This window comes from Oncorhynchus clarkii, chromosome 31 (assembly GCF_045791955.1).
Source record: "Oncorhynchus clarkii lewisi isolate Uvic-CL-2024 chromosome 31, UVic_Ocla_1.0, whole genome shotgun sequence".
NCBI lineage: Eukaryota > Metazoa > Chordata > Actinopteri > Salmoniformes > Salmonidae > Oncorhynchus > Oncorhynchus clarkii.
The window spans coordinates 28,243,311-28,266,503 of NC_092177.1; the positions used below are offsets into that span (position 1 = coordinate 28,243,311).

A 23,193-nucleotide genomic window follows, 5' to 3' on the forward strand; every position below is an offset into this window, starting at 1 on the left:
TCATTTTAACAAGATGAGCTATTCTGTACAAAGGTCTTCAATTAATAACAGTAAGTGACTTCATACATGATTCATTGTGAAAAGCGGGAAGCAAAGGAGCCAGCCAATCCCTGAGTAGTTCAGATATAACAAAGCTTCTGTCTCTGTGTGCAAGGCTTGTCGGTTTTCTGTGGAAGAGGTAGAATCCAAAAAGGTATTCAAGTGCCGAAACACACCCATATATTCACTGAGGCAGCCAGCTTTCAGTCCCAAGATTTATGCCCCCAACTTTTTGCAGACCTTTCTGAAAGGTATCAACTCCACCATGGCTTGTTGACCAAAGCCTGTAGGGAAAGGAAGGTTTTTTTTCTAGCTGGCTAGCCAGTTCAAATAATTACTAGAACATATCTGACGTTTTGTGTTCAACTGTAGCCAACTTTTTATTAACCATAACAGGAAAATTTAACACATTTACAAGGTAATTATTTACAAGTATGGCGAGCTTCTAACTTACTGTTTGTCAGTGGTGTGTAGTACTTTCAAGTATTTTTTTTAGGGTATCTTTACTTTACTATTTATATTTTTGACCAGTTTTACATCACTACAATCCTAATGACAATTATGTACTTTTTACTCCATACACTTTCCCTGACACCCAAAAGTACGCGTTACATTTTTGAATGCTTAGCAGGACAGGGAAATAGTCCAATTCACACACTTATCAAGAGAACATCCCTGGTCATCCTACTGCCTGTGATCTGGCGGACTCACTAAACACATGCTTCGTTTGTAAATTATGTCTGAGTATTGGAGCGTGGCCGTAGCTAGCCGTAAATTAAAATTGAAAAAAACAATGCCATCTGGTTTGCTTAATATAAGGAATTTGAAATGTATACTTTTTTATACTTAAGTATATTTTCACAATTACATTTACTTTTGATACTTAAGTATATTTAAAACCAAATACTTTGAAACTTTTACTCAAGCCGTTTTCTATTAATTAAGGTATCTTTACTTTTACTCAAGTATGACAATTGGGTACCTTTTCCACCACTGCTGTTTGTGAATGTGAACAAATGAAAGCAGTGCACTGCAGTTTGTCCTATTGGAGAAATTTACAAATGGATCAATAGAGCGCAATAGTAGTGGTGTCTTTTGTAGGCATTAAACAGAGGCTGAGTCCACCATGGCTCGTTGGCCAACACCCATGGGGAAATGTTTTGGGGGGGATAAATGCTGAAAATAAGGTCTGTGGTAAACACAGGCTTATGAGATCTTATACATTTTGTTCTATGAGATAACCTTCATCAGCAAACATACGTTTTTGTGAATTTTGAAGCATTTATGTAATAACAAAAATTACGACAAAGCACATTAAGGCTGCAAGATGCATAAAGGTCATGTTAACTGACTGATAATATATCATCGAACAAAATGTATAAGATCTTCTAAGCCTGTGTTAACCTCAAACCTAATTTTTGGCATTTATCCCAAAACCCTATTCTTTCTCCATTAATTTCGCCCATAGGAATGACTGAATGAACCAGAAGTTTAACAAAGATGTTTTAAACTAACCCAAGATGGACCACAGCCTGTCATTTCCAATGGGAACAAATTAGTCATAGTGGGCAGAACAAGGAAGGAGGTGGGCAGAGCCAAGCACGAGCTAGTGAGGTCCTATTGGTGCGTTCTAACAAACATTTGCATATTTCCGTTAGGGAACGCCTACTCTTTGAAGTGCGTGTGTGCAATAACTCAATTCACCTTTGTCCTCCTTCTAAACAACACCATTTTTTACAACTTTGGCAAAGGGTAAAATCTACTAAACTTAGTCCAGTCAGTTCGTAACAGATTATCTTTTTGGAACATAAAAATGTGTTGAGATCAAATGTTTCATCGATGTGAAAATGCAAGAGAATTTCGGACAAAATCCATCTCATTCCATCTTCTCCCACTGCTAGCCACTGGGCGTGGAAATGCCAAGCAGATGCTTACACTACAAACTGTCGAGCTCAATGCTGCCTGCTGCACCAGGTTATCATGACAATGGTCGCAACAACCTGGTCAAAGTTGAATGTCTCTTGCTCAGTTGCTGCCTAAGTAATTCCTATAATAAAATATGAATGCCGACAAGATACGTGGTAAAGATGGAGCTGAATCCTATGTGAAATAAATATTAGACAACCTACCAGGATCGGTCATTGTCCATTGTGTTCAGATGAATGGTCTAAAAAAAATCTCTGTTGCCAATATTTTGGAAAACCAAAGATCCAGCTTTTCTTCAAGAGGAGCAGATTAGACATTGTTTTGCTCAGAAGTTCTCCTTGTTGAAGTAGAATTTGGTCTTTCGGGGATCGACATCCGTGTATTTGACACATTTCTTTGACAAGACAGTAGCTAAGACTGCAGGGCCACACAAGAATGTGCCCACCACTGACCTGTGGACATTGTTAAGAGACCAAAATATATAGTAATTTAGTCAATGTAGGGTACACACCAAGCTATATGTTTTAGATGTAATACCACTGCTATTAACTACCAACTGCAATGTCCAAAAGTGATTTATAAGGGGAATACTGTCATGTCAAAATGTGTTGTAAACAAACTTACGTCGGATTCTCTTTGCGTACTTGTTCAAACTCCTTATCCCAGTTGGGCCTGCCATAGTTTGTTTTCTGCTTCAAACCAGTGACCACATCTGTGTCTGCATCGGCATGAACCATCACATGGTTTGCCTATGGGGAAGAAAGATAGTGAACAGACGCTACCACAACTATTGCATGTCTCACAGTGGAAATGGTAATACAGATTGTTGGTGAATGTATGTATGCTGCCTCACGTACATGGCTCTGATCCCATCCAGTGAGGTAGAGTTTGTAGGTGAGGAAGCTTCCCATGCCTCTTTCCTCCATCTCTCTCTCCAGCAGCTGCAGCAGATCTGCAAACCACTCAAAGGCATGCGTCTCTCTGCACAACCAATAGAAGTAGATCTGCAACCAGGAAGTAAACATGAGAATGTGATTTCAAACAAAGGCATGACATGCCATGCTGGTAATAGTCCATGAAAAATGAGCATATTCACATAGATAGAATCCAAGGTTTATGTGACCTTTTGCTTAAGAAACAAGAAATGCTTGGTGTCAGCCAACAGTCAGGTGCATCATGGAATCTTTCCACTTTGTAAATGTGCTAGACTGGTTAGCAGCATTAAAGCTGTCTGGTTAGTCACTTCAATGGAAAGCCATAGAGTATCAATGTGTTCCCTACCTTTCTGGTGCGTAGCTTTGGGTTGGAGTCTTTGAATTTGTACCAGATGGACTTGAGGATGGAGGCGAAGGGGGTGACTCCAATGCCAGCGCCAACCAGCATGGCAACCTCGTAGTCAAACACATCCTCACTGGCCGTACCAAACGGTCCATCTACACCCATTCTGAGGGACAGGTCAAAGGTCAAGCAATGGCAAACAGGAAGGGAGGGCAGGAAAATTTTACCAGCTAAGCCTAATTCCTATGGTTTCCAATTTAAAATCTGTGCATATGTAACTTCAATTTATCACAGAAATCCTGCATTGCCTTATCCTTATCCACTGAGCTGAGGATCTTGCTAATACAGTATAAGCCATTGTCTGCTTTTCTATAAAGAGGAGTAAATTACTTGGGTCCCTCAGCCCCCTCAGGAAGCTGCTCCACAATGCTGATGAGTTTCTGGGTCCAGTCGCCCACGGAGCGGATGTGCACACTGAAGAAGTCCTCCTCGGGGGCCGAGGTCATGGTGAAGGGGTGCCACTCCAGCTGGGAGATGGCTGGGCAGTTGAGGAAGACATACTGACCCACGTCCATCTTGAAACCGTTCTTCACCAGCTGCAGCTCCAACACTTTGGATGGTCGAATAACTATCTAAGAGAGGAGAGTTGTAGAGACAGATGTTGATTATCTTTTAATGGAATGGAAAACACAATTATTGTCAATTACAAAGAAAAGTCACTTGTTACTGCAGTGCACACCTTTCTGTATTTGACGGTCTGCATGTAGCGGATGAAGCGCAGCAAGCGCTCGCACACATAGAGGATCATGGGACCGATCACCCACATCCAGGTCTGTAGGGACAAGGGAACACAGGATATACAGTTTCTGAGACAATTCTCTTACCATGAGGCCTGGGATTCACAGAAGATATTTTTGGTTGTAGGTGTCATTGAGGAATCTCTTACCTGTGGGAACCCCCCTGCAAACTGGGGAACGGGACACTCCTGAATCTTCCCCCAGTCATCTATTCGATCTTTACAGAAGGTGGCATTATGTGGTGGATTGGTGGTGGTCTGACTTCGCACGATGCGTCTGTAGACAAAGGACAAGGCCATTTACTCTTGATCCAAAACAAATATTTCTACATGAAATTAATGGGAGCTGTGACTGAGAGAACCTTACCCGGCTCCATGGATGACCAGCCCAGCGAAGAAGACGATGAAAAGGTGGTGTGTGAACCAGAAGACCTCAAAGTAGCTGCGCCTGATGACCTCCATGGATGAGGTGATTATGAGGATGAGTGACAGCGTGATGATTACGCCTGTGATCCCCGCGACGCTGGTGAACACCAGGAGAGTCGGCGTCTGAGAAAGAAGGAGCCAATCAGAATACATTCAAGTCAGTCAGATGACCTCTATGCCTATATAAGACACCTAAAATTACTCTGTGCCAGGAGTTTCTTCTGATGACCAGACCTGACTAGGATAACCTCTGTACCTTAGTTATAATAACATACAAAGCATTATAATACAGTACTATATATATAGAGAGAGAGAGAGAGAAATTTGTGGAGTGGTTGAAAAACGAGTTTAATGACTCCAACCTAAGTGTGTGTAAACTTCCGACTTCAACTGTGTGTGTGTATATATATATATATATATATATATATATATATATATATATATATATATATATATATATATACACACACACACACACACACACACATACAGTTGAAGTCGGAATAAAACTATAGTTTTGGTAAGTCGGTTAGGACATCTACTTTGTGCATGACACAAGTAATTTTTCCAACAATTGTTTACAGACAGATTATTTCACTTGTAATTCACTGTATCACAATTCCAGTGGGTCAGAAGTGTACATACACTAAGTTGACTGTGTCTTTAAACAGCTTGGAAGATTCCAGAAAATTATGTCATGGCTTTAGAAGCTTCTGATAGGCTAATTGACATAATTTGAGTCAATCGGAGGTGTACCTGTGGATGTATTTCAAGCCCTACCTTCAAACTCAGTGCCTCTTTGCTTGACATCATGGGAAAATCAAAAGAAATCAGCCAAGACCTCAGAAAAAAATTGTAGACCTCCACAAGTCTGGTTCATCCTTGGGAGCAATTTCCAAACGCCTGAAGGTACCACATTCATCTGTACAAACAATAGTACTCAAGTATAAACACCATGGGACCACGCAGCCGTCATACCATTCAGGAAGGAGACGCGTTCTGTCTCCTAGAGATGAACGTATTTTGTTTAGAAAAGTGCAAATCAATCCCAGAACAACAGCAAAGGACCCTGTGAAGATGCTGGAGGAAACGGTGTCAAAAGTATCTATATCCACAGTAAAACGAGTCCTATATCGACATAACCTGAAAGGACACTCAGCAAGGAAGAAGCCACTGCTCCAAAACCGCCATAAAAAAATCCAGACTACGGTTTGCAACTGCACATGGGGACAAAGACCATACTTTTTGGAGAAATGTCCTTTGGTCTGATGAAACAAAAATAGAACTGTTTGGCCATAATTACCATCGTTATGTTTGGAGGAAAAAGGGAGAGGCTTGCAAGCTGAAGAACACCATCCCAACCGTGATGCACGGGGGTGGCAGCATCATGTTGTGGGGGTGCTTTGCTGCAGGAGGGACTGGTGCACTTCACATAATAGATGGCATCATGAGGCAGGAAAATTATGTGGATATATTGAAGCAACATCTCAAGACATCAGTCAGGAAGTTAAAGCTTGGTCGCAAATGGGTCTTCCAAATGAACAATAACGCCAAGCAAACTTCCAAAGTTGTGGCAAAATGGCTTAAGGACAACAAAGTCAAGGTATTGGAGTGGCCATCACAAAGCCCTGACCTCAATCCTACGGAAAATTTGTGGGCAAACCTGAAAAATCATGTGCAAGCAAGGAGGCCTGAAAACCTGACTCGGTTACACCAGCTCTGGCAGGAGGAATGGGCCAAAATTCACCCAACTTATTGTGGGAAGCTTGTGGAAGGCTACCCAAAACGTTTGACCCAAGTTAAACAATTTAAAGGCAATGCTACCAAATACTAATTGAGTGTATGTAAACTTCTGACCCACTGGGAATGTGATGAAAGAAATAAAAGCTGAAATAAATAATTCTCTCTACTATTATTCTGACACTTCATATTGTGGTGATCCTAACTGACCTAAAACAGGGAAGTTTTACTAGAATTAAATGTCAGGAATTGTGAAAAACTGAGTTTAAATGCATTTGGCTAAGGTGTATGTAAACCTCTGACTTCAACTGTGTGTGTGTGTGTGTGTGTGTGTGTGTGTGTGTGTGTGTGTGTGTGTGTATATATATATATATATATATATATATATATATATATATATATATATATATATATATATATATTCCAATGGCCAATAGCTGCTAGGGTCAAATCTATGGTGGAAAGCTATTTAGGGGGCTGTCAATGTTTTGACCTCTAGCTGAACCAATCCTCCCATAACAAAGTGTAAACTGATATTTTAAACTGTAGTACTGTGTGTTTTAATTGTTTGAAACTTTATGTACTGCTTTTTTGACCAGGTCTCTTGCAAAGGAAATTTTTAATCTCAATGAGACTAACCTAGTACAATATAAATAAAATTAAATAAAAATTGTAATCCGTACAGTGGTTGTAGAACGGATTGGGTTCAGGAAGGTGGTGTTTCCTGAGTCATCCAGGTTGGAAAGGGCCATGCTGAGGTCATCATACTTCCCAAGCCTGCTATTATAGTACCACTCCACATTCAGAAAATGGGCAATGGTGTGAACAGCTGCACCAAAATGAGGAAAAGAAACAGCAACATTTCCATTAGGACATATTTGTTCAACAGGATAATTCCACACCCAAATTTGACATCCATTTAGGGCAATGAAGGTTAATTAGTTGGTCTCCGCAGCAATGTTCCAACATCTAGTGGAAAGCCTTCCCAGAAGAGTGGAGAATGTTATAATAGCAAAGGGGGGACCAACTCCATATTAATGCCCATGATTGTGTAATGAGATGTTCGATGAGCAGGTGTCCACATACTTTTGGTCATGTAGTTTATCTTGAATAGTACATCTCAAGATACTGGAGGAATAATGTTCCCATGTTCTATCAAAAGTGTCACATACAGTGCTGTGAAAAAGTATTTCCCCCCTTTCTAATTTTCTCTACTTTTATATGTTTGTGATACGGAATGTTATCAGATCTTCAACCAAAACCTGGTACTAGATTAAGGGAACCTGAGGGAACCGATAACACAACAATTACTTACTTATTTAATTTATTTCATAAACAAAGTTATGCAACACCCAATTTCCCCCTTACACACATCCAGGTCCTGAGACAGAAAAGCATCCCCAAACCATCACAATACCACCATGCTTGACCGTTGGTGGAATGCAGTATATGGTTTTCGCCAGGCATAATGGAACCCCTGCCTCAGGATTTGGACGACTTGCCTTAATAGAAGGATCCATGAATTCTGCTCTGTATCAGATAATTCTACAGGAGAATGTCAGGCCATTCGTCTGTGAGCTGAAGCTAAAGGGCAGCTGGGTCATGCAGCAAGACAATGATTCAAAATACACAAGTCTACAAGAAAATGGTTAAAAAGCAACAACAAAATATATGTTTTGGAATGGCCTAGTCAAAGTCCAGAACTAATCCCAATTGAGATGTTGTGGCAGGACTTGCTTGAAATGTCACTGAGTTAAAGCAGTTCTGCATGCAAGAGTGGGACAAAATTCCTCCACAGCGATATGAGAGACTGATCAACAACTACAGGAAGCATTCGGTTGCAGTCATTGCAGCTAAAGGTGGCACAACCAATTATTGAGTGTAAGGTGGCAATTACTTTTCACGTAGAGGCATTGAGTGTTGCATAACTTTGTTAATTAAATAAATAAAATAAGTATATATTTTTTGTTATATGTAAACTCAAGTTCCCTTTATTTAATACTAGGTTTTGGTTGAAGATCTGCTAACATTCAGTATAAAAAATATGCAAAAGTAGAGAATCAGAGAGGGGGCAAATACTTTTTCACAGGACTGTATGTTTTCTAAAGGCTGGGTTGTTTCCTTTGTCCTTCTTGAAACAGACTTTGTGAGGGCTCTAGTCTCTCCGAGGTCAGGACTTTCCCATATAACACAATACACCCTAAGTCAATATTTAGCTTCAGTATCCCTTTATCTAGCATAAGTCAAGGGGTGAAAAAGACAAAGATAGATTTATTATTGCATATGCCTTCCCCACAATGAGAAAGTGTCATATTTTGTGGTGACTAAATAAAACTGGTAACAATTTCACATAAATCTTGCATGTTTCATAAGTACTGTTGACTAAAATTGAGTAGAGTATTTATCTCTGCAAAAGGCTTCAGGTTAGGGGTTTTCAGCTGCTTATCTGACCAGCAAGCAAGTGTTCCATACCTGTCATCAGCCCAATCATGTAGGCCACCAGCTTGTGGAAACTGATATTTTTGTCCAGCTGTTTCCTCATAGTTCGCCCACAGCACTGAAACAGCAACACAAGAACGTTCAAGAAAAATCACAATGAAGATGACAATCAAAGTCAATTAAAGGCCATGAACCTTTATCATCTATTAGAAAAACAATTCAACTATACAAGTCTGTTCCATTATAGGTGTCATCAGACAATATGACTACGCAGTCATTTACAGAACACAGGGAATTACAGCCACAATATTCTCTGATGACAAATTAGACACTTGCACAATGAATGTCCCCACCCTTGGCCCAGCCTTTGGCACTAGAAAGTCTTACCATGAAGGAGCCTCGAATGAGAGACAGCAGGTTACGACACACGGGCAGCAGAATCAGCAGGCAGTTGAAGTTGAGGACGGCTGCAGGGGCTCTGGCCCAGGCCAATGCAGACTGAAAGCCCAAAGACACCCATGTCAACCTGTGTAATGTGTTATCCTATACATACTATCTTTGACATCTGTCCTATCATTAGGAATGGTGTACGCTACAGGTAGACCTCAATTAAAACTGCAATTATATAGAATTAAAAAACTCAACGGACATCGGAAAATTGCATACTTGTCCTATTTAAGTCAAATGCATGGATCATTGAGCACATACTATGTTTATACTACCTAAGGCCTAAATAATATGGTAAGACTCACCCCTAAAATGTGGCGTGTGTAGAAAAACTGATCCCCCAAGTCGTAGAAGAAATAGAACCAGAGGAACAGGAATATATTGATGGCCATCCAGACCACCTGTAAATCCAGCCAGGAGGAGGCCATTACCCAAAAAAGCAGGATCGTGACTATTGTATGTTACTTAATTGTATTTATTACTCCTAAAAATAACATTATTATATTATTTTGTGCATTTGGAGAGATATTGCGCATCTGGGTCATCACTCGGATGGGCTTTGTCTGGCAGTCCAGATAAGAGCCCAAATTGTTTTATCTCATTCATTTACATTATAGAATAATTGTAGCCTACACTGTCGAAGATGATTAAGGTAATACTCATGTTCTTACCAGTATGAAGGATGACAGTCCATGGTTAATTATCCAGTTGCCCATTTTGAAGGACTTTCGCCATCCACCAGTGACGCTACTGGTCTTTACATCGTTACCTGTTGTTTTTATGTAGCGTATGTTCACACCCCGCCTATTTAAAGTCAGTCACTAGCCCAAGTCATGACATGAGGAAAAGTACAGTCCATAAAATTGCATTACTCAATGAGTAAAGTAATCCTTTGTGTTTGTTGAAAGCGAAATGTCAGCATGTCATTCCTCGCGTCTGTGGAATGAGGAAGAATTGTATTTTTTTGACTGAATGTTGCTGGCTCTTCGGTTCCAAGAAGAGGGCGGTTTTTTGGACAATTGAGAAAGAGCCAGTCCGCCCGACTATATCCATCTCTGTCTGCATCCATAGGCCTCACGTTAACTTTCCCATGGCTCTATATGTTTTTTGGAAAGCAATATCAAGGGTACTAGTACATTTTTTAAAGACAAAATATGATTTATATTACATCATTTTAAAGTAAAGTAACAATGCAGTGGTTAAGGCACTATCAAAATATATTCTATAATACTTTCGAAAACAGTGGCGTACCGCAGTTTCGCGGGCCCAGCCAGTTCTGGTTCATCCCAATTGTTTTAAGTGAAAGACGGACAATTTATGTCAGCCGGGCAAGTTGAGCCTGCTCTGTGGTTGTCCCATTAGGCAGGGGATTTTTTAATACGTTTTTTACCTGTTACACTGGGATAGCAACTTTTGGTCAGGGTGAGCAGAGCACGAGCCATTTCATCCTATTGCTCCGGCCGAGATACTGTACACTGGGCTGCCTGTGTAAACGCAGCCAAAGTGATAAATCAGTTGCTAAACGGTTTAATATGGGCTATGATGAAAATAGAGTTTTCTAATCAGATCACATAGTTTTAGAGTCCTGGAAAACACCTTGCCCTGTAGGGAGGATGTAAACCCTGTAAAACTGCATAAACGGTGTACTTTTTCATATGAATTCTATTTAAAAACTAGACTAACAGGGGACTTTCCATTACACAGGCAACTGTGATTAGTCAATATAACTAACAGGGCTGTGCTTGTTTTAAACAGGGTTGCATCATGTAGGCCCAGGAATGGGAATGGCCTGTGTCCAAAACCCTTAAGTTATATTCAGTCTAGCCTGTCATTACTATTTGTCGATTTGATTTATTCGTCAATAATGTTGGATTTAAAAGGCCTAGGTATCCTAGCCAACCGAAGTTTGAATATAAACCACATTTTATCTTAACACAGATCAATTGGCTTAGGCTATAAACACAGTATGATTGATTTGCAGTCTTCAGTTTTAAAAGCCCATCTGCCATAAATTGTCCTTCTTTCTCTTAAACAATGGGGATGACCCAGAAAGACAAGTTCCAGGCTAGTTCTTCTGGAATTCCTTCCCGTTTTTCACCAACAAAACAAAAATCTTTCTCTCTCTCAGCTGGGCAACTTTAGAGCAGGCTCAACTTGTCCAACAGCTCAGTTCACTTGCCCCAGGCAATAGTGCAACCCTTAAGGTCCCTGCTACAACTTGGTTCAGGAGTTTTGCCAAGGGACCTGTGGTGCCAGCGCTGATGAACACCTCAGAGCGTTGGGCCAATAAACGAAAGGTTGCTGGATCGAATCCCCGAACTGACAAGGTAAAAATCTGTATATTTCAGTTGAATGCATTCAGTTGTACAACTGACTAGGTATCCCCCTTTCCTTTCATGTTTACCTTCCTATCTATAAAGGTTTTTCGGAAAGCTATACCATAGGCTACTATTATAATAATTAACGACATAATATGATATATATATATATATATATATATAACAGCATTTTTTATTCAACAAATTTACATTCAAGTAACAATGCAAAAGATAATGCACTTAAACATACTATTGAAACAGACCATACAAAACAAAAACAAGTTCTTTATATTAAGTCCTCATTGAAAGTAAAAAGATATGTTCTGAATTGCATTTAAATTACAATATATGTACAAGGACAGTGTGATTACATAAGATCTATTGGCTCTTCAACCCACTTCAAAAGGATCACTGTGAGACTCAATTTGCCTTTTAACCACTGTGTTTGCAAAGGAAAAAAATGAAGGGCAAACTGATACTACACAGCCAGATACTACACTGAAAAAAAATATAAACGCAACATGTAAAGTGTTGGTCCCATGTTTCATGAGATGAAATAAAAGATCCCAGAAATGTTCCATATTTCTCATAAAAGAAGTGCACAGATTTGTTTACATCCCTGTTAGTGAGCATTTATCCTTTGCCAAGATAATCCATCCACCTGACAGGTGTAGCATATCAAGAAGCTGATTAAACAGCATGATCATAACACAGGTGCACCTTGTGCTGGAGACAAACGGCCTCTAAAGTGTGCAGTTGTCACAACGCAATGCCACAGATTTCTCAAGTTGAGGGAGTGTGCAATTGGCATGCTAACTGCAGGAATGTCTACCAATGCTGTTGCCAGATAATTTAATGTTAATTTCTCTACCATAAGCCACCTCCAATGTCATTTTAGAGAATTTGGCAGTACGTCCAACCGGCCTCACAACCACGTGGAACCACGCCAGCCCAGGACCTCCACATCCGGCTTCTTCACCTGTTGGATCGTCTGAGACCAGCCACCAGGACAGGGGACGAAACTGAGGAGTATTTCTGGTCAGTAATAAAGCCCTTTTGCAAAGAAAAACTAATTCTGATTGGCTGGGACTGGCTCCCAAATGGGTGGGCCTATGCCCTCCCATGGCTGTGCCCCTGCCCAGTAATGTGAAATCCATAGATTAGAGTCTAATTCATTTAGTTAAATTGACTGATTTCCTTACATGAACTGTAACTCAGTAAAATCGTTGAAACTGTTGCGTTTAAATTTTTGTTCAGTATAATACAAACCATTCATTACAGTGGGTGGAGTGGGGTATGAGGAAGGTAGCTCGGATTTCATCTAACCTTTTATTTCCCCCATCTTACATATAGGCGTGCAGATGAAAAAGAACCCTAATGCAACATCTGGAGTTTGTTCATTAAGTAAACCCCCGAGAACTAAGCAGGGGAAGTCCCAGTTTAAAGGGCAAATCAGTCCTCTAGGGCCGGAGACACTTGGCATGCTTCCCACACACCTGGCCCCACTGTATCTGACCCTGTGCTGCTCTCTCAAGGCTGCCTTTGTGCATCACACCGGCATATCTTAACAGAGTACATTCTTTGGACTCCCTTGACCCACTGTCTCTCTACCTGTACAGTAGATGTCCAGTACAAACGGTGCACTCGTCAGTAACCCATTTCCCATTCAACAACAGTGATGTAACATTGTCTATATCATGGCTTATCTTTTTAAGTCCAAGGCTCTGCGTGCACGTGTTATTCTAAAACGAGCAGCATCGATAAAATCATGGCACCAATTTGAAATGCGCTTAGCTAACCACTTGAGACCAACTTGTCCTCTGTGCACCGCAGTACAGAATGAGCTGCTCTGTCCATCTCCTAATCTGCACCACTCACAGTATAACAGTCCTGAGTGTACATAGCCATTAGTTCAGTAGCTGCACCAAGCAGTGGCCCCATATCATCAAATCACAATGTGGGGCCTTCTCAAGCCGCCTCCATGTCTTCAGCGATTGCCGTCTCGTGCTCCCCCAGCTGGCTGGTGAGGTCAGGGGGTTGTAGGTCTGGCGGCTCCAGCGGCACCAGCACCATGGTGGCAGTGGTGGAATAGGAGTGGGGATGCCCCTCCCCCGCTCTCCCCACACCCCTCCGACAGCAGCAGACGCAGGCCAGGCAGTCGTGCACGTTGTGCCTGAAGAGACGCCGGCACGGGTGGCAGAACTGGTAGAAGAGTAGCATGAAGAGCACGGCCAGGCTGTAGCAGATGAGCAGCTGGGCCACCAGCAACGGGGCGCACACATACGAGTAGAAGTCTGACTTGTAGAAGTACCAGAGGGCGATGAGCACGCTGTTCTCCAGGAAGCGTCCGCCGTAGTAGGCGGCCAGGCGGCCCCAGTGCTGCTTCATCTCGATGAGGTCGCGGTGGCCCAGGTCTAGCTGCACGGCCGACCAGCAGAAGACGTTGATGCAGGCGTACAGGAAGGTGACCAGCGACAGCACCACCGTGGTGCCCAGCTTGCTGAAGTTCTTCTCCACGTTGTCGGGCAGCGAGGCGCGTCGAGCCCAAAACTCGGCCCAGGGCTGCAGGAAGAAGAAAAGCAGGTTGCCCAGGCCCACGAGGATCACCCAATAGGTGAGCGCGGAGCTGAACAACACCAGGGAGGTGACGCGTGTGGCTATCTCCAGGCCCCGCCACAGGATCATACAGAGGTAGGCGGCTGGGCGCAGCCGCACCTTGTAGTCGTCGTAGCGGATGTTGATGGCCAACACGCTGCACACCAGGGCCCCGTAGGTGATGGAGATTAGGCAGATGACCATCAAAGTCACTGGAATGAACACAGAGACAAAAGTACTCGTTAGACCCTCCAAAACAGCAGCATTCGCCATGAATGCCATCAAGAGGACTCTTACGTCTGATAGGGAGGAAGTACTTCTCCTGGATGTTGGCGTACAGCTGCAGGGTGAGCTGGGGTGTGGATCCCAGGAAGGCCTGGATGACGGCGGTGCGTTTGAAGGCGTTACGGTGGGTGGCAAGCTTGCGCTCCGAGTGGCCGATCTCCCACTCCATGGGCGTGGCCTGATCCTTCTTCAGCTTGATCTTCCTGGAGATGGTCACATACGGCTCCTCCTCTTTACCCGCTTTGAAGTAAACCACCAGAGCCTCAAAACACCTGAGGAGGAAAGGAGAGAATGGAGTAATACCACAGCCACCAGAGGGCAGTACAGGCTGACAAAAAAAAGAAAACTAAGATTGGAAGTAAAAAAACAAAATCACATGATTTGCATTATCATTCAATATTTTCATCAATAAATATTACATTTTGCTTCATATTTAAAATGTAAAAAAATGCAACATTGCTATATGGCTCCAAAACATCTACTTTGGACATGGGCTTAGGGGAGAGAACATAGACAGGCTAGCTACTAGTATTCTCTTCCTGCTAGCTCAGCTGTGGGCTGCTACAGGACACCACATCCAGCCGTCAGCCATTTACAGACGGTGGCTGTTGTGGTGCTGGAGAAATCACGTTCGCTGTGACCTTACAGTGCACAACCAAAACAAGAGCCTCTCGTCTGACTTCAATTCTCTCGGAACCGAGAGACATTTGGGAGGGGCCCAAGCCACCCCTCATCTCTCCAGTGGTACTACTGGTAGCCTATGCAAAAAACTGTTGGAGAGTTTTATGACTGGTCTACAGATGGGCGGCTAGCGGTCACAAGACTATGATTTTCTGATTGATTTCCAGGGAAGCTTGGCATTATAATGCAGCTAAGAATGCATGCTGGAGTCAGACCAGCCAGCCAGAAATTCAGGTTCTGAATGACTAAGAAACAATGTATTTCACTTAGAGGAAAAAGCACAGCTGTGGAAAAGGTTGGTTGACAGAATCAATATGCCCGATGTCCACAGCAGCATCTAAATGGTACCATCAGCCGAAGCAAAAAGTGCCTACTGCCGGGTAATTACTCCCTGGCCATAAAAATCACTTTGCTCTCTGCTTAGGCTACCAGTACTTGTAAAGAGTACAAAGTAAAACACACATGCAATAAGGAACTACCTTAAATCTGTAGGAGCTTCATCCATTTTTGGACTTACAAATTAATGATATGTAGCCTACCCAGAGATTATTGAATATAACTTACAAATGCCTCATGAGCTTAGTTCAACTGTCATACCCCATCAGAACCCAAAATATAAGCCTGTTTTACTCCAATGTAAATTAACATTGTTTAGCTTTATAATTTTATATCATGGATGGTCAAGTCCTGGCATCCATAGCTCTGTCTATGAATTTGAGTGGTTATTTGAGTGGTTACATTTCTCCAGCCTCATTCCTCAGCTTTTTAGCAAAACAGTGGCGGTGAGATTGCTTTTTATTGTTTCAACTGCTGATTGCCACTTTAAGACATGTGCTGCAGTTCAAGCAACCGTTGCAGTGGTCTTTCATCAAAAAAGCCACAAGGGTAGTTTCATCATCAGGAAATCCTCTCAGCATGCTCCTTGAGAGACAGTAGAGACTCTCACCTCGTTCTGGTTAACAACCGTGATTTGGCATAACACCCACAAGATGCATTGGGGCTAAGGACATACAGACACCAACCTTTCTTCATTGTCTGTAAACATCGTTTCAGTGCTGCATGCTGGGAAAGGGAGATTGCTATCAACTAAGTATGTAGCTACTTTTGCCTCAGGGGAGGAATATATTCTCTCAGAGACAAGCTGTGACAAGGTCCACTCAAGCAGGGAACCAACCTGACACTACAGGGATTCCCAGATGGCCATGTTACACAACATCTTGTCAACAGATTATCTAAGATATAGATTGCCAGACACATTCATATAGTGAAACTGTACTTTGTGTTAAGTTTACAGATATGCAAGTAACAAGACAAACACTACCCTGTGATGTAGTCCTTGCCTATTACAAGGTAAAGCAAGCCATGCAGCCAGCAGCATTTCAACCCTTGGTCGGAGTTGCTAAGAAACCTGCTATATCGAAATGCGTCAACACCGATAATGATCTGTGATTTTATCATCCACCAAAAACATTGATAGTGTGTTTTCATGCAGTAAATCTGCTACTCTAGAGGAGTCTGGAGGGATATGACACAGGTCACTGCTTCCACATCCCAGTCAGAGGCTCCACTAGAAATTTGAATACTTGACACAGTGGTTTCTTCCACACATGGCTGATAGTCACACTTCACTAAATGGGTCACATTCACCTCACAGATTCAAGGCAGTTCCTTGATGTGGAAAATATTCAATGCAGAACGACAATAATGAATTGTAGGAAACACTATTATGCTACTTTTCTGGGTCTTTTGTTATCTGTAATGTTATCCATTGTACACCATATGGAATGGTAAGTCACGCAGAGCTAAAGACAACATGCCAAAGGCCTACTTCTTGCAGTGTTAAAGGGCCACACCCTCAGCTATCTACAAGGCCTACGGTGTAGAGCTGGGTCGATAAACCGGTGTTGATAATTGTTGACCACTTATCGCAGACATTTTGCTGATATCATTTATTGTAGAGAAACATGACATTTGAAATTAAATAAGTTTGCTAATATGGGTGATTGTTAATGTGACAATTTATGGCTACAACCATTAAACTACTAGTAGTTTAAAAGATTAATACTATCTTTGCACATTAATGTTATATACTTATCGTTAACACATCAATTCACAGTGCTATGGATTTTTGCCCATATCGTCCAGCTCTACTACAATGGATCAAATATTAGTCAAATCCAAGGTACGGTTGACAAACCAAAGCTCACCAACAGTGTCACTCAAGATATGCCCCGTTTCTAAACAGCTACCAAAGACTCCCCTTGAACTTTATTTTGCAAGTGACAAATGGCTCACGGTTTGTTCAACAGGTTTAGCTAAGAGTGATTTGTATTTAAATAATTAAGTGAGGGGACTTTCAGCGTTTGAGCAGCAATGGAAGCCTTCAAAGGGTGGGCATTTCACACCAAAGCAAAAGGAGAGATATGGTTCTCTAATTTCAGCCAATTAGATATGTGAAACAAATTAAATTAAAAGTGTCTCATCAAAACTAAGACATACATTTCTGTATACCAATGGCATTGACCTCAAAATGAGGCCCCACTCCTTACAACTTGTCACTTTGCACTGACAGCTCAAACCCAATTAGAAGTGGGTTGACACAAAGAAGCAGCTGTATCTACAGTAGACTACACGACTGGTATGTCTGACAAAGGAGTAAATGAGAGGGTCCATCTGAACATTTACCCACTTCACATCTGGTCAAACAGGTTTGAAGAGGCAGGAAAACACACGGCCTAATTTATAGGATAACTGAGTAAACATTGTAGAGCGTTTCCTAGTATGCCTGCAGTACTGTAGCGGGAAAGAAAGTAGTTTCGTGAGGGCTCATGAGTGCAGTATGTTGCAAATACTGCGTCCAAATTAAGTATTTTTTTACTGCAGTAATTTTGCAGTACAGTGCAATTGTTTAATTACTGCATCCAAAACACCACAGTCAACTGCAGTTACTGCAGTGTCAAAACGGAAATATTTTTTGTAAAGTGGGGTATAGTGTTCTACACTATGTCAGGCAGTAGAACGCTCATATATAAACCATTTTACACATTACCCTCTCTCCTTCGAGAAGCATCTTCCCGCACAGTCCCACCTGACAACAGGTACGCTTCCCCAACAACCCGCCCGAGACCACCAAATTGGAATGATCTCACCAATGTAGCCGGAGAGAGAACAGCTGATTGGGGGCAAGATTCTACTGTGCAGAGGTGAGCGCTCTACTGCCTGTACCACGAACGCCTGGGCGACAGTAGACAACTCACATTACAGCACAACTCAGCACTATGCTTCAAGTCCTCCTAGTTGCGGTCCGAAGCTACTCAGCACTGTGATTACTTGTGGTACTATACCTACCTAATAAGTGGGCCCAGGAGTAGTAGATGCAAGAAGAGGACGAGGGGGCGGTCTCTTCCTAAATCTCTATGAATGAATGTCAGCGCCAACTGAGTCAATACAGCGGGCACCAACATGAAGGTGATGGTTGACCCCATCCAGATGTCGTCATCGCTCTTGTGGTAAACGTTGCAAAGCACCGCTGCGCAGACAAACTCTGCACAATACAACAATGTGGCCAACACCACGCTGAAAGGGGGCTGAATGTTACTGTGGTTGACAACCAACATGACTCCATTTTCAGAGGCGGATTCATGGTGGGATTGCTCGACGTCAGAGATATTTTCGACGTGGTCGCCCTCTTCTGCCATGGCCCTCTCACTGAACAAAAACAACGTCAGATAATTGAGAACTGTAGGGCGGATGGATGGCTCCGTTTTAGGCAGGAAAGTAGGCTATGGATTGCAGTGTCACATTGTATCCCTATTCAGACATTATGTATCAATTTCTTCAAACAAATCAGGTCAGTTTTATCATTCATGAACATATAAAGTTTGTCAAACGTCGTCTACAATTGTTTCCTCGTTAAATGTTTGCTTCGGTAGGTCCTGTGCTTTCGTCAAATTTCAATACACAACAATAACTCTTTACCGTTCAGCATGACGCGCTCTCTTGTGCTTATTTTCATTCCGTTTACAGACAGTTTCGACACCATGGCCACTATAAAATAAAAACAGCATCGTATCTCTCCGGTAGCCTTCCAAGTCAAGACCGGGTGGTTGTACGTGTAAACACCAGTCATTGTCAAAGATTTGCATTGCGCTCGAAACTTTCTTTGCCAAAGACATGCATGCAGCTGATGTCCGCCTGCAAATGTTGTGCTCAGTGCCCCCCATTTACCCCCAAAGCGACGTCAAATGTTGTATCCTTATCAACACCGAAACAATCCATCCACTGTAGTGTCCCATTGCAAATTTGAATGTTTTCGTTAGCTCTGCTAGTGATCAAGAAAGCAAACCATGTGTCTGAACAGGTCTCCTATTTTTTTTTTTCTAATTTGTTTTCTTTCTATGGAAGTGTATGTAAGGTAGGGGCAGTGCTGCCGCTCACAGCCCCTGGGTCCTAGGCCCGGTTGGCTCCTTCTTCTACGATATAATGGAGGTCCCCAAACAATCGTGTAACTGTATGCCGCCACCTACTGTGCTGGAATGTACGATCAATCATGATCTGCCCAATTCTGCACAACCAAAATTATTTAAAAAAGTTTTAGAACACCAACTCATTCAAGGGTTTTTATTTTCTTTATTTAGACTATTTTCTACATTGTATAATAATAGTGAAGACATCAAAACTATGAAATAACACATATGGAATCATGTAATAACCAAAAAAGTGTTAAACAAATAAAAATATGTTATATTTCAGATTCTTCAAATAGCCACACTTTGCCTTGATGACAGCTGTGCACACTCTTGGCATTCTCTCAACCAGCTTCATGAGGTTGTCACCTGGAATGCATTTCAATTAACAGGTGTGCCTTCTTAAAAGTTATTTTAAGACATGAAGGTCAGTGAATACAGAACATTTCAAGAGCTTTGAAGGTTTCTTCAAGTGCAGTCGCAAAAACCATCAAGCGCTATGATGAATCTGGCTCTCATGAGGACCGCCACAGGAAAGGAAGACCCAGAGTTACCTCTGCTTCAGAAGATAAGTTCATTAGAGTTAACTGCACCTCCGATTGCAGCCCAAATAAATGCTTCACATAGTTCAAGTAACAGACACATCTCAACATCAACAGTTCAGAGGAGACTGCATGAATCAGGCCTTCATGGTCGAATTGCTGCAAAGAAACCACTACTAAAGGACACCAAGAAGAAGAAGAGACTTGCTTGGGCCAAGAAATATGAGAAATGTGTTCTTTAGTCTGGAGTCCAAATTCAAGATTTATGGTTCCAACCGCCGTGTCTTTGTGAGATGCGGTGTGGGTGAACGGATGATCTCCGCATGTGTATTTCCCACCGTAAAGCATGGAGGAGGAGGTGTTATGGTGTGTGGGTGCTTTTCTGGTGACATTGTTTGTGATTTATTTAGAATTCAAGGCACACTTAACCAGCATGGCCATCACAGCATTTTGCAGCGATACGCCATCCCATCTGGTTTGGGCCTTCAGGCTGTGTAAGGGCTATTATATCTAGAAAGAGCGTGATGAGTGCTGCATTAGAAGACCTGGCCTCCACAATCCCCCGACCTCAACCAATTGAGAGGGTTTGGGATGAGTCGGACCGCAGAGTGGAAAAGCATTCCAGGTGAAGCTGGTTGAGAGAATGCCAAGCGTGTGAAAAGCTGTCATCAAGGCAAAGGGTGGCTACTTTGAAGAATCTCAAATATAAAACATATTTTGATTTGTTTAATACTTTTTTGTCATTACATGACTCCATATGTGGTATTTCATAGTTGTGATGCCTTCACTATTATTCTACAATGCAGAACATAGTATAAATAAAGCAAAACCCTTGAATGAGTAGGTGTTCTAAAACTTTTGACCAGTAGCATATATAATAATAATAATTCAAAACCAAATAAATCCCTAACTTCTACCCCCCCTCCTCCCCAACCCCATTAAACTTTATCTATATGATACTGAAACACTCCACCCTTAAGATTGTTCAGCATATAAACAACCATTTCAACAGTAACATCTGTTACCCCCAATATCTATTTTGCCGTCTCCACAATAACCTTCAACCTGGCATTTTGATATTGATAACCTTATCAATAGAAGCTATTAAATCAACTTGATTCATTATTAAAGTGTCCTTTGATTCCGCACATTCATGAGCACAACATTTCTGAACAGGCCTCAAAACCCTGCCAGGACCATGAGAAGCATCAGCCCTGACAGTAGGTCCACTTACTACAGGTACATCCATGTAATCTCCATCAGTCCCCACTGTAGTTCTACCAATCTGTTTCACGGCCTCTTCATATGACACATCATGACTGATCCTATATCTCTGAGCTTCTCTATCCTCTCTCTGTACCTGGCATCCACCAAATACTGCACTGTGTTCTCCCCCACATGTACAGCACTTAACCTTCACATCGCTTCTACATTCACAGTAATCATGTTCCCATCCACACTTGGCACATCTTTTCTTTCCTTTACACTGAGCAACTACAAGTACATGTCCCATTCTTTGACATTTAAAAAATTGCAGTGGATATGGGACAAATTCTCTCACATTGAAACTAAGGAATTCTATCTGTACTTTTCCCAGCAAGACTTTCTCCTACCTCAGCATCACTGATAAGCTTTCACTTCTTTGACCCTCTTTCCTACTGATGAACCCTTTGGCCTCAATCACTCTGCCTCCCATCACATTTCCTTTAATATCATCTGTGGACATACACTACAGTTCAAAAGTTTGGGGTCACGTAGAAATGTAATTGTTTTTGAAAGAAAAGTAACTTTTTTGTCCATTAAAATAACATAAAATTGATCAGAAATACAGTGTAGACATTGTTAATGTTGTAAATGACTATTGTAGCTGGAAACTGCTGATTTTGAACAGAATATCTACATAGGCGTACAGAGGCCCATTATCAGCAACCATCACTTCTGTGTTCCAATGACACGTTGTGTTAGCTAATCCAAGTTTATAATTTTAAAAGGCTAATTGATCATTAGAAAACCCGTTTGCAATTATGTTAGCACAGCTGAAAACTGTTGTCCTGATTAAAGAAGCAATAAAACTGGCCTTCTTCAGACTTGTTGAGTATTTGGAAAATCAGCATTTGTAGGTTTGATTACAGGCTCAAAATGGCCAGAAACAAATAACTTTCTTCTGAAACTCGCCAGTCGATTCTTGTTCTGAGAAATGAAGGCTATTCCATGCGAGAAAATGCCAAGAAACTGAAGATCTTGCACAACGCTGTGTACTGCTCCCTTCACAGAACAGCGCAAACTGGCTCAACCAGAATAGAAAGAGGAGTGGGAGGCCCTGGTGCACAACTGAGCAAGAGGACAAGTACATTAGAGTGTATAGTTTGAGAAACAGACGACTCACAAGTCCTCAACTGGCAGCTTCATTAAATAGTACTCGCAAAACACCAGTCTCAACGTCAACAGTGAAGAGGCGACTCTAGGATGCTGGCCTTCTAGGCAGAGTTCCTCTGTCCAGTGTCTGTGTTCTTTTGCCCATCTTAATATTTTCTTTTTATTGGCCAGTCTGAGAAATGTATTTTTCTTTGCAACTCTGCCTAGAAGGCCAGCATCCCGGAGTTGCCTCTCACTGTCAAGGGGTCTGAATACTTTCCGAATGCAATGTACATGTCATGCAGTACAATAAACCTAGGAACTGGTTCAGTCATAGACTGTAAAAAAACGTTTTCATATGTGTCATGCAGTACTAGGCTGGCTGCTAACGTTAACTACAGTAATTATCAGTGCACAATATTTGTTCAACAGTTGTGGAAGGACTGTTAGAAAATGGTTGCAGCTGTATGTAGCCTAATAAACCTATGTCATCGAGAGTGCATTCTTATAGCCAATTTCCTTCACTATTTTCAATAAGAGTGTCATACTTTTCACTGTTTTGGATTATAGAAAACTCAGTGGCATTGAGTGGTTGTCACAGGATAGTGGGGCGAAAGGCAGCCTCGTGGTTAAAGCGTTGGGCCAGTAATCGAGGGGTTCCTAGATCAAATCCCCAAGCTGACAAGGTAAAAATCTGTCGTTCTGCCCCTGAACAAGGCAGTTAACCCACTGTTCCTAGGCTGTCATTGTAAATATGAATTTGTTCTTAACTGAATTGTCTAGTTTTTTTTTTTTAAATTAGCAAAGAGTAGAACTCTTGGGCAATTCATTTCAGAGGGTTGTTGAAGCAGGTGAGGCAA

The 23,193-nt window shown here is 41.9% G+C and overlaps 2 protein-coding genes across 2 annotated transcripts; both read right to left on the reverse strand.

The window, feature by feature from the left end:
* Nucleotides 1-1,878: 1,878 nt before the first annotated feature.
* Nucleotides 1,879-9,924, reverse strand: LOC139390572 (NADPH oxidase 1). Its single transcript, XM_071137778.1, has 13 exons — nt 9,763-9,924; nt 9,397-9,492; nt 9,032-9,142; nt 8,678-8,762; nt 6,889-7,034; nt 4,407-4,588; nt 4,190-4,316; nt 3,983-4,075; nt 3,634-3,875; nt 3,247-3,409; nt 2,823-2,969; nt 2,590-2,714; nt 1,879-2,417 (listed from the first exon to the last, which is right to left on the reverse strand). The coding sequence occupies exons 1-13, from the start codon at nt 9,805-9,807 to the stop codon at nt 2,291-2,293; spliced, it is 1,689 nt and encodes a 562-aa protein (XP_070993879.1). The 5' UTR covers nt 9,808-9,924; the 3' UTR covers nt 1,879-2,290.
* A 1,652-nt stretch (nt 9,925-11,576) lies between these two features.
* On the reverse strand, nt 11,577-19,431 carry LOC139391155 (endoplasmic reticulum membrane adapter protein XK-like). Its single transcript, XM_071138715.1, has 3 exons — nt 18,319-19,431; nt 14,302-14,561; nt 11,577-14,216 (listed from the first exon to the last, which is right to left on the reverse strand). The coding sequence occupies exons 1-3, from the start codon at nt 18,666-18,668 to the stop codon at nt 13,378-13,380; spliced, it is 1,449 nt and encodes a 482-aa protein (XP_070994816.1). The 5' UTR covers nt 18,669-19,431; the 3' UTR covers nt 11,577-13,377.
* Between the last annotated feature and the right edge of the window lie 3,762 nt (nt 19,432-23,193).